General features: G+C 39.5%; 1 protein-coding gene across 2 annotated transcripts in view; it reads right to left on the bottom strand.

Annotated features, from left to right (window-relative positions):
• Window positions 1-6,739: 6,739 nt before the first annotated feature.
• Window positions 6,740-11,691, bottom strand: part of LOC124606399 (homeobox-leucine zipper protein HOX24-like) — a 653,808-nt gene continuing 648,856 nt past the window's right edge. For both annotated transcript variants that reach the window (XM_047138383.1, XM_047138389.1), the window contains one exon: window positions 6,740-10,798. In XM_047138383.1, the coding sequence (XP_046994339.1) occupies window positions 10,433-10,798 (366 nt within the window). In that variant the 3' untranslated portion in view covers window positions 6,740-10,432. The remainder of the gene's footprint in view (window positions 10,799-11,691) is intronic.

Here is an 11,691-nt window from a genome sequence, read left to right as displayed (position 1 = left end):
ACTCTGAATATAATTATGTGGCAGTATTTTATTTGTGAAAAGTAATGGGACACTACAACATTAATTTCCCAAGCAATACATGGTATGTCTCTCTGTATGAAAGTGTCTGTAAGTTTCCCCTCATTCAGGTCTCTGGGAGGAGAACACATTGAGAGGAAGCACTGTGAAAGCAACAAGGGCAGAATGAATGAAGGAAAGAGAAGGATTGGAACATGGAATGTCCATACGCTGCTGCAAGCAGGATAGCTAGAAAATGCAAAACAGGAGAAGAAAAGAAACAAATTAGATATGTGTGGCACATGTGAAATGAGATGGAGAGAGAATCGTGAGGTAGAAAGTGGAGACTATAAGCTTTTCTATTCAGAGGAAATTACCATATTTACTCAAATTGAAGCCACACTTTTTTCCGCTTTTTGTAATCCAAAAAACCACCTGTGGCTTAGGATCGAGTGCAAAGTAAGAGGAAGTTCGGAAAAATGTTGGTAGGTGATGCCACAACTAACTTCTGCCATTGAATATATGTAGCGCTACACAGGCATGCTTTGCAGGCATTATCAGAATGCGACAAACAATGCATGAGAAAATACAATAATGCATTTTCAGCTTAGAGTGGTGTAAACACCTATAACAAAGAGAATGGCACTTATCAGATCACAGAAAAATAAGCAATCAATTCAAACCAGATGAAGCACACGAAAAAGGAAGGGTATCCATATAAATACGGATGGAGCACCTGACGCATGCCAATGGCTACCTGGTAAAGCTTAACTGCTAAGCTTACGACTCAAACCAAACTACTGTAGCTGTATCGTCATTCATTCGACCTAAATTGTGTCTCATATTACAATGGACCAACTTTGTTTCGATTTGAAGGTGCGGTCTAAAACATCTCTCTCCCCTTGAATTTCGAGTCTCAAATTTCAGGTGCAGCTTAGATTTGGGAATTTTTTTTCCCTTGATTTTGAGTCTCATTTTTCAGGTGCGGCTTAGATTCAAGTGCGGCTTAGATTCCAGTAAATATGGTAGGAATTGTGATAATGAAGTAGGAACAGTGATATGACAGAGACAGAAAATGAGGTAAAGAAGGTGCAATATATTGTTGGAAGATTGATGGTGATACAACTGCAATGTGGTTTGAAAGATGCCATGTTCACACAGGTATACATGCCAACCAGGTAGCATAGGAATGAGGAGGTGGAAAAATATTATGAAATGATTCAAGAACTTATAAAGAAAGAAAATAGAAATTCTTGTATAATCATTATGGGGAACTGTAATGCAGTGATGGGTGAAAGAAGAGATGAAGATACAGCAGGAAAATTTGCATTAGAGATGAGAAATGAGAGAGATGTATGGCTAATTAGCTTTTGCAATGGAAAGTCACTAGTGGTGGGTAACATTGTTTGAAAATCACAAAAGGAGATATTATACATGGAACTCAAATATGAATAGAGTGAGGTATCAGCTGAACTGTATCCTGATACAGAAAACATCTAATAAATGTCTGAAGTATAACAAAGCTTACCCGGAGTAGACATGAATTCAGATTACACCCTCATTATGGAGAAAAATACAAGTGAAGTTGAAGGAAGTTTGGAGAGATAAAGCAAAAGATAAATTAAACTTGGAAGCACTCAAGGAGATATGTACAGTTTCAGAGCTAGAAGACAGATTTATAGGAAAATGGGAAACAAGCAGAGTTGAAGAACATTTCAATGGCAAATGGATAAAAATGAGGGGAGGACTCATGGACTCTGCCAAAGAAGTACTAGGAATGAGAGAGTCAAAAAGTATCTGGAAAGGATGGATACTGGAAAACATGTTGAAAAAGATGGAAATCTGAGAAAGAGGAAAAATATGGAAAATGATGGAGGCAAAAAGAGACACATGAACTGAGTAAAGAATTAAGAAGGGAAATTGAAGAAGCAAGAGAAAAATAGATGAAAGAGAAATTTGGGAAAATAGAGGAAGTGGAGAGTGAGGGAAAGTATGAAACAATGTACAGATGGGTTACTGAGATAGTTTTTGAAAGTAAAAGAGTGAATAACATCATGGAAATAGAAAGAGCAGACAACACAGTAGCTGAAGAACCACAGAAGGTTTTCAGCAGATGGAAAGAATGTATAGAATGACTGCAAGAGATGAATCAATTACCAATTGAAATCAAGATTGAAGAGGAGGAATATGCACCAGAAGACAGAAAGGTGTACAACACCTTGGAAGCAGAAGAAGAAGAAGAAAAGCTGCTGAAGGAGATGAAGAACTGAAAGACATGTGAAATTGAGAACTTCCAGCAGAAGTTTTGAAGAGTTTGGGAAGCAGGGAAATGAAGCAAACTGTCCTTGTAATGAAATATATGGCATAGGGGAATAGCCTGATGACTTCCTTGCAGTGGGAGTGACACCAACTGAGAAAAAGAGAAGTACTAAAATATGTGAAGAGTGTAGTATCATCAGTCTAAATTTTTCATGCAGCTAAAGTATTGCTAAGAGTTCTAAATAAAAGGCTATATGGCAAGTTTGACAGATGGACTGGGAAGTAAAAGTTCAGATTTAGAAGAGGAAAAGGAACAAGAGATGCTATTGGCATGTTAAGAATAATAGGTGAAAGATGGATTGAGAGGGGTAGAGAAAGTTATGTTGTTTTTATTGATTTGGGAAAAGCTTTCACCAGAGTCCAGTGAAACAAGCTGATGGATATTTTGAAGAGGAAAGGAGTAGATTGGAATGAGAGAGAATTGACACAGAATCTGTACACAACAGAAAGTGAGGATAAGGATTGGAAATGAAATGTCAGAAGGATGCAGCTGGAAAGGGTCCTATACAAGGTTGTTGCCTCTCTCCTTCGTTGTTCAATTTATATCTGGAAGAGATTATTGTGAAAGGCTTAGATAGGAAAAGAAGAGTATATGTTGGTGGAAAGAGAACATAATTTTTAAATTTGGTGATGATGCGGTATTTGTGGCAGAACTGTAATTAAAATGCTAAAACAGCTAAATGAAGCTTGTGAGAACCAATAAAGCAAAAACCAAAACTTACATAAAATGTGTTTAATTTGACATCCAATGTTAAGACAGGTCAAGTTGTTATTAGCCAAGTAATATCAATTAAATATCTCAGAAGTACAACCACTGAAGATTTGAGATGTCATGACGAGATTAAAACTTGCATTGTTATAGTGAAGGAGGTACTCAATAGAAAGAAGTGATTATGTGCCAAAGTAGATAAAGGTCTGAGGAAAAGGATTCGCAGATTGTTTTTTTTTTTCTGGAGTGTGGTACTCTGTGGACAGAAACAAGGAGACTGAAATGAAAGGATGGAAGAAAGGCTAGAAGCATTTGAGATGTGGAGGAGAGCAGAGAGGATAAGGTGGATGGATAGAGTGAGTAACAAAAGTGCTGGAAAGGGTTGGTGGGAGGAGAAGCCTGCTGGTAATTATAAGAGAAAGAAAGAAGAACTGGATAAGACCTTCACTGAGTAAGGATGCTGCCTCTTTTGGAAGGATTAGTTTGAGGGAGGAGATACAAGGTAATAGATGACATAAAGGGAAGTGGAAGTGACATGGACCTGAAGAGAATGGCAGAAGACAGGAGAAAATAGAGAGTTACCATGTGAAAACCTGTCTTTGGGCAGAACACTATGATATATTTCATTCTGTTGAAAACTGTGTTCTGCCAGAGCACTTAAGACAGGTCAAGTTGTAAAATGTAAATGTCGTGTGACTAGGGCCTCCTGTTGGGTAGACCGTTTGGTGGGTGCAAGTCTTTTGATTTGACGGCACTTCGGCAACTTGCACAGCGGTGGAAACGAAATGATAATGATTAGGACAACACAACACACAGTCCCTGAGTGGATAAAATCTCTGACACAGGCGTGAATCGAACCTGGGCCCTTAGGATTGACACCGAGCGAGGTGGCGCAGTGGTTAGACACTGGACTCGCATTCGGGAGGACGACGGTTGAATCCCGCGTCCGGCCATCCTGATTTAGGTTTTCCGTGATTTCCCTAAATCGCTCCAGGCAAATGCTGGGATGGTTCCTCTGAAAGTGCACGGCCGACTTCCTTCCCCATCCTCCCCTAATTCAATGAGACCGATGACCACACTGTCTGGTCTCTTTCCCCAACCAACCAACCAACCTTAGGATTGACATTCTGCTTGCTGACCACTTAGCTACCGGGGGTGGACAGGTCAAGTTGTTATTAGCCAAGTTGTTGTTTGTTGTTGTGGTCTTCAGTCCTGAGACTGGTTTGATTCGGCTCTCCATGCTACTCTATCCTGTGCAAGCTTATTCATCTCCCAGTACTTACTGCAACCTACATCCTTCTGAATCTGCTTACAAGGGAACCTCCACATTGCACCCCCCTCAGATTTAGTTATAAGTTGGCACAGTGGGTAGGCCTTGAAAAACTGAACACAGATCAATTGAGAAAACAGGAAGAAGTTGTGTGGAACCGAGAAAAAAATTAGTGAAATATACAAACTGAGTAGTCCATGTGCATGATAGACAACATCAAGGAGAATGTGAGCTCAGGAGCCGTGGTCCCGTGGTTAGTGTGAGTAGCTGCTGAACGAGAGGTCCTTGGTTCAAGTCTTGCCTTGACTGAAAATTTAACTTTCTTTATTTTCCCAAAGTTATGATCTGTCCGTTCGTTCACTGACGTCTCTGTTCACTGCAATAAGTTTAGTGTGTGTGTTTTGCGACCGCACCGCAAAACCGTGCAATTAGTAGATGAAAGGGCGTGCATCTCCAATGGAAACCGAAAACATTTGATCGCAAGGTCATAGGTCAACCAATTCCTACACGGGAAAACATGTCTGATATATTCTATACGACACTGGTGATGGCATGTGCGTCACATGACAGGAATATGTTGTCGACCCACCTAACTTGTACACTTAGAGAATGGGTAAAAAGCTTCTTCTACCTTGCCCGATTTAGGTTTTCTTGTGGATGTGATAATCACTCTCAAAAAAGTGATGAAAACATAGGAGTTTGTCACATAAACTGAAAATAAAAAATTAAACTTTTCACTCGAGGGAAGACTTGAACCGAGGACCTCTCGTTCCGTAGCTGCTCTCGCTAACCACGGGACCACGGCACTCCTGGACTCCGAGTGTCCTTGATGTTGGCTATCTTCACTTGGACTACTCAGTTTGTATATTTAACTAATTTTTTTCATAGTTCCACACAACTTCTTCCTGTTTTCTCGATTGATCTGTGTTCAGTTTTTCAAGGCCTATCCACTGTGCCAACTTATAACTAAATCTGAGGGGGGTGCGATGGGGAGGTTCCCTTGTTAGTGTATTCATCTCTTGGTCTCCCTCTACGTTTTTTACCCTCCACGCTGCCCTCCAATGCTAAATTTGTGATCCATTGATACCTCAAAACATGTCCTAACAACTGGTCCCTTCTTCTTGTCAAGTTGTGCCACAAACTCCTCTTCTCCCCAATTCTGTTCAATACCTCCTCATTAGTTACAGGAGCATTCTTCAGCATTCTTCTGTAGCACCACATTGCGAGAGCTTCTATTCTCTTCTTGTCCAAGCTATTTATCGTCCATGTTTCACTTCCATACATGGCTACACTCCATACAAATACTTTCAGAAACGACTTCCTGACACTTAAATCTATACTCGATGTTAACAAATTTCTCTTCTTCAGAAACGCTTCCCTTGCCATTGCCAGTTTACATTTTATTAGCCAAGTAAGAGCATTTCAATATCTCAGAAGTACAACCCCTGAAGATTTGAGATGTCATCAGTGGGTGCTCACACAATGAGGTTTTCCTTTTGACACAGCATGAAGAACAAGCAGTAGTTTCTGAAACTGTGTGAGAACAGGGATGATGTGTGACCATTGCACCTATCTTCGATTGGAACATTAGAGTACATACTGGAAACACACTTCTTATTCAGCAACCATATAATACTAGCAAACTGTTTTATCAAAAGATCAAGTATGACACTTTTTGAAAAACAGTAGTAGTTTTATTTTGATGATTCTGATATATGATTACACATTTAACATACCTGTTGTTATGTGCTACAAAATCACTGCATGTTTAATCTGTTGTAAGTAATATAGTATCTTTCTGAATATGATGTTTCATTGCTTCATAACAGTGCCTCTGTACACATTGATACTGGGGTTCAGCAAAGAACAAAAGTCAAACACTACTACTTCAACCTGCATCAGCCATCATAATCTGTTTCGTAACAAAAGAATGTGTGTGTGAGTTCCATTTGCATGAGTGTGTATGTGTGAGTTTGCCGTCTAATTCTGACAAAGGCCTTACTGGCCAAAAGCTTTATTTGTGACAGGCTTTTTGTTGTACCTATCTGCTACTCAGCATCTCCACTGTATTGTGAGTAGCAACTTTCCTTTTCACAATATTGTTACATTCCATCCTGGATTTTCTCTTGTTTGATTATTTCATGTGAAAATATAAATGACTGAAGATATCAGCACAGTATTGTGGTTAAAAGTTTTAGCAGTCACTCAACACTCACAATGTTGCCTCATATTAAGCATCCCATTACTTTTTATTCTGTTCTGTTCTTTTCTAGTTTTGGTGAGAATGTAATTATTCTTTACCAATAACTTGATGTTGCATTCTGGGGAACTATCATACTTGGTCCCAACATGGTGGTTAGATTGTCTTCTGTTCTATGCTGAGAGTGCAGTCCTTAAGGAATTCACAACATCTAAATTTTTAAATGAAAGAATGCAGCACTAAGTAAGTTTTCAAAACATGATTTTATTGCATCATTCCTGTAAAATACAGCAACTGTTATTTCTTACTATCTTTTATAAAAATGACCATTTCATTACTGATAATCCGATTTCTAATTATCCGAGGAATCTAGACCTTAATACTAAAGTCTTTACTTTGAGAATCTGATTCCTTACATTTAAAAACATGTAACTACATGTTGCAGGTGGTCATTACATTATACTAAATAAAATATGTTAACTATCTTTACAAGTCACATTGGCTTTATGTTTAAGTTGGAACCACAGTATTAAAAGACATTCAGCAAATATTTCTGCTTATCTTTCACTTCATTTAGCACATAAGTTACACACAGTTATTTCACTGACACTATCTCTTACATTAAAACTTAAAAGTCTTTGCTCACTTACATTTCACTTGCACTGATTATTTAGTACACAGATGTGCAGTCAAATCATACAGCTAGTCACCCGCTGCCAATCGTATCACTTAGGACTCATGTCAAACAAAGACAACTTCTAGACATACAATGCAAAACATTAATACCTTCAGTTTTGTTAATCACTCTCATGCAAATAACAGTCTTGAATGCTGAAATCATATCAGTGGTTAACTATTGCTCTCTTGCACATTGCTAATTCATCATCAGCGCTGAATTTATAGGAACATTATTAAACAAATAATAAAATTAGGAGGTACCCAACACACCAAATCACTACAAAGCATTCATTGACATTGCACTAATTAAAAGTTAAATATGATACATAACTATTTTTTTTGCAGCCCTCGTCATTATGTAAGCAAAATGTGCAAGACACATTTCAAGTAAATTAGCCTCAATTCCCATTGACTAGCTACATAATTTTAACCAACAAAATCTATATTATCTTAACAATGGAAAAGGAATTTTATATATATCACAGCGGCTATTATTTTACAAAGAGTCCTCTTTGTGGTTTTCTCTTGTATAATGCTAAAGAAAAACACATAAAGTAGATGTAATTACTATTGCACAGCCTGAAGCAAAGGTCTGGATGTTTATCTGCTAACTGCAGTTGGCAAGAATTTGATTTTTTTGGAAACACCAGAGCGTGTGCTTCCCCGTGTGATTTTTTTCCCCCATCTTGAAAGATATGTACTATGATTATAGCACTGCTTGCATTTCTTTATGAACTTGATTTGAGAACAGATAAAGAATTTTTTTTCACTAGAAAGGAGCCCAAGCTCCTGTTTTCTCAGTTTTTATCCCATCTCCTAGCCCTTGATGTTCAAAATTATGTAATCTGTATGTACATCTTATAAAGATATCTTAAATTGTGTTAACAGCCCATGTTCTGGGTATGATTCAATGATCAACTGTCATGATATTATTGACAGACAACGAAGAATAATGTCATTCTCTATACTGGTATACATATACACAAAGCCTTGGTGGTTGCAGTTTCTAGATCATAAACGACTGAAATTGGATAGATATTGCTTCTTAAAAGAATTTCCTGTCACCATTTATAAAAATAATTTATGGAAAAGAAGGTACTTTGAATTTTGTTCATAACTGCAGAATATTTCAACAAAGAGAAAAAGTCAGTCATCAGCTGCACAAGATAATCTTCATTTGTTTCAATTGCCAAATGAAGGTTTTCTTTTGCAGCTGATGACTGACTTTTTATCTTTATAGTGGTATTTTGGAGTTAAGGTCGCAGAGCATGCAGCTAACAGTAGTTCCCAGATCACATGCAACCACTGTCAGCTCAGCCTTCTTCATGAACTAGACAGCTGCCACAATTGGGAAGGGGAGAACGTGCTTAGTTTTAGGTTGAAATCTTTAACATTTTAACAAATTGAGTTTTCTCCATATTAGCATTTGTGCCTCTTGCCCAGCATAATATAAAAGCATTACTCTTGTGACACTGCTTGACATTGCTGCTATGTCACATCACCCTAACAGAAACCATTATTCCCAAGTGCATCTGCAGAAACTTCTATGGGGAAGGGAGAGAGGGGGCGGGTGGGGGGGGGGGGGGGTGTAGGGCAGGGAGGCTCTGAACTCGCCTGCCCATTTATGACATAAATAAGTTGGTCAGTTTCAAGACATGTTATGCAAGAAGAACTAAATTTTATAGGTGGGACAAATGATTCATCATACCACAAACAATTTATGATTATCCACTCACTCAGAAGTTTCTACAATGAATAAAAAGTCTGTACTCTAGATTCCAGGGAGTGAGATGCAAGTGCCCCCTTCTGTACCCCTTGTGAACAGCTACGAGAAACCAGAAAATGACGTACATGTAAGATGAGGTGGCATATGGACATTTCCTCCTATTACCTCCCTTCTTAATTCTGACAAGTTATTAACTTTTTATTGTCCTCCTGTTCCTCTTTTTGTATATCTAAAAACTTGTTACTATAGGAACTTTGGGCAAGGGAGGGCAGCTACACTCCCAGAAAGAGATTTTCATCAATTGAATATGTATCTTGCCCAAACAAACACGCAGACATATCAGTCCAGTGCAGGTTAAAGAAAGAAAGAAAGAAAGAAAGAAAGAAAGAAAGAACATGTAATGGATATTGACTGGTAGCAAATGTACTTTGTGCATCAGAAAACTAACATGAGCTGCCTTCCACCCCTCTCCCTTCTCCATCCCTCTACAGCTCAGACCCTGTGTTCATTCTTGTTCTTGAATACATTATAATTGTTGTGTTATACAGCATTTAGGTATGTTTATTTAGGAGAAAGGGGTAAGACTGGGTTTTTTTTAAGAGGTGGGGGTGGGTGCGGGTAGTGGATACCCCAAATACCTTAGTCATCAATGATGCCAAAATGAAATTATTTGGTATTTCATGGGGGGGGGGATCCTGGGACTGGAGGAATAGGCAGAATGCCTTGTATTTGATTCCAGCACCATCGGTGTGGAATTACCAATTTTGAACATGTAGTTCAGAAGTATACACTACTATAAGATGTATAAAATGTAGTCACAAAACAAGATTTGTTTAAACTCGAGCAGGTCATGGAATGACACATTTTCAGAACTTTTGTTCACAAACCTTTGACTGTTATTCATGAATCGTTCTCCACCTGCAGAGCCACAGGAGCTGCTATGAAAGACTTTTCAGCGCTAAATCATGGGTCATCAGTTGAGGTAATTCGTTACCTTTACTCTGTCGTCGATGAAGAGGCGTACGACATTAAACAAATCTGGTTCGATACAGTGCTCAACAAAATAATGGAAAATTATTTCTAGGCTCTAATTCCCAAATTTTTACGAGAAGCAAGTGATGGATATCCAGAGGAAAACCTGTCAAAATTTCGTAATTCAGTTTTTTCCTCGCGCCTTCAGGAGAAAGATATGTGCAGTACTAGTACAAATTAAGTTCATTGTAGGTCTAATATCGCTGGCCCTGGGTTCAGTTATTCAGTTGGAATGGGTGTTACTGTTAAAAGTGATATTTATGAACTACCAATGGAATTTTTGTTTGTTAAAATTGGTTTTTAAGGGAACGCAATAAAATGAAACAAATTTGGTGAAAAATTAGTTTTATTTATAAAACTACGCGCCTCCTGGACGGCATCCGGAAGAATTGGAAGTCTGGGATGGAGGCACGCGTACGATATACTCCGGCATCCAGGCCCGTGCTTCGAGAGCGTGCGCGGAAAGGACTCGAGTGGGGGCGAGGGGCGGCCGCTCGCCGCTCACCGCTTGTTGCGGCCCTTCATGGTGAACCGCCGCCAGAAGCTCGTCTTCTTCGCCGCCTCAGGCTCGGGCTCCGGCTCGTAGCCCTCGCCGACGTCATCGTCGTCGTCATCCGCGTAGCCGCAGTCCGCCAGCCGGCCGCCAGGTGACTCGCGCGTCGGCGAGCCGTGGCCGGAGTCCTCGTCGTCGTTGACGACGCGGCCGCCAGGGGCGCTGCCGGCGCGCAGCATGTCCAGGAAGTTGGGCTCTGCGGCGGCCTTCTTCCCGGGCCGCTTCTGCGGGGCGCCGAAGCTCAAGCTCTGGATGTTGATCTCGGCCTTCAGCTGTTCGGGCGAGATGTCCTCCACGCGGAACTCGTTCGGGTCCTACGGATAGCGAAAGGGAAGCCTCATTTATTTTTCGACCGTAGAGCACCTGGCTGCACCATTTTGTTAAGTGACCCCAGTAACGTATTAAAAAATACGTATTATTTATTTATAAGTTATTATAAACAAAATATAATTATTATTTCTTTATAAAAATATTTATAAAAAATACTTATAAATAGCCAGTAAGATACTGATGAGATTGCAAAAATGTGTAGATATTGGCAACTGCGCTACATTTTCAGAAATGTTAGATAATGCCTTTTATAAACGGAAAGAACTCTATAGTATCCGATTACAAAAGAAATAATGAAGCGATATGGAACAGGGCATTGACATACAGTACAATAAGTGACAGGGAACGCGAAGGGATAGGTTCTGGGAAGTTCTTCCCATTTATAAAGGAAATCATATACTAGAGCATAGTGCCACCGATTGTAGGGTAATTGTTCCAGTTTTCAGATTGCCTATCAAATAGGCGTGACAACATGCATCGAACCAAGTTCAAGAGTACCGCTTCTAGGGTGGCGACAAGTCGGTGTGGCCCATACGAAAGTGTAATATAAATGCTGGGGGAATTTTAATTGGAACATTCGGAAGGAATGCGACGCAGTTCTCACGAAGCCATGTTGGGTAAATTTGGAGAACCTCTCTGCTATTTGAAGAAGACTGTGCCACCATTATGCTGCCATAATCGTAAATTTCACTTGGGGACCACGAAAGTAAGATGAGGGATATTAGTGTGCGTACAAAGGAATGCAGAAGACAATCTTTCACTTGCACGACACGTAACAGCATGGAAAATCAGTAATACGGTATTACTATAACTTACTCCTTCCCTATCACTTATTGTACTATATGTCAATGCCCCATTCCATATCGCTTCATTATTT

This window comes from Schistocerca americana, chromosome 1 (assembly GCF_021461395.2).
Source record: "Schistocerca americana isolate TAMUIC-IGC-003095 chromosome 1, iqSchAmer2.1, whole genome shotgun sequence".
Taxonomy (NCBI): Eukaryota; Metazoa; Arthropoda; class Insecta; order Orthoptera; family Acrididae; genus Schistocerca; species Schistocerca americana.
Note: the sequence above shows the minus strand (reverse complement) of the source record. Positions and strands in the feature narration are given on the sequence as shown.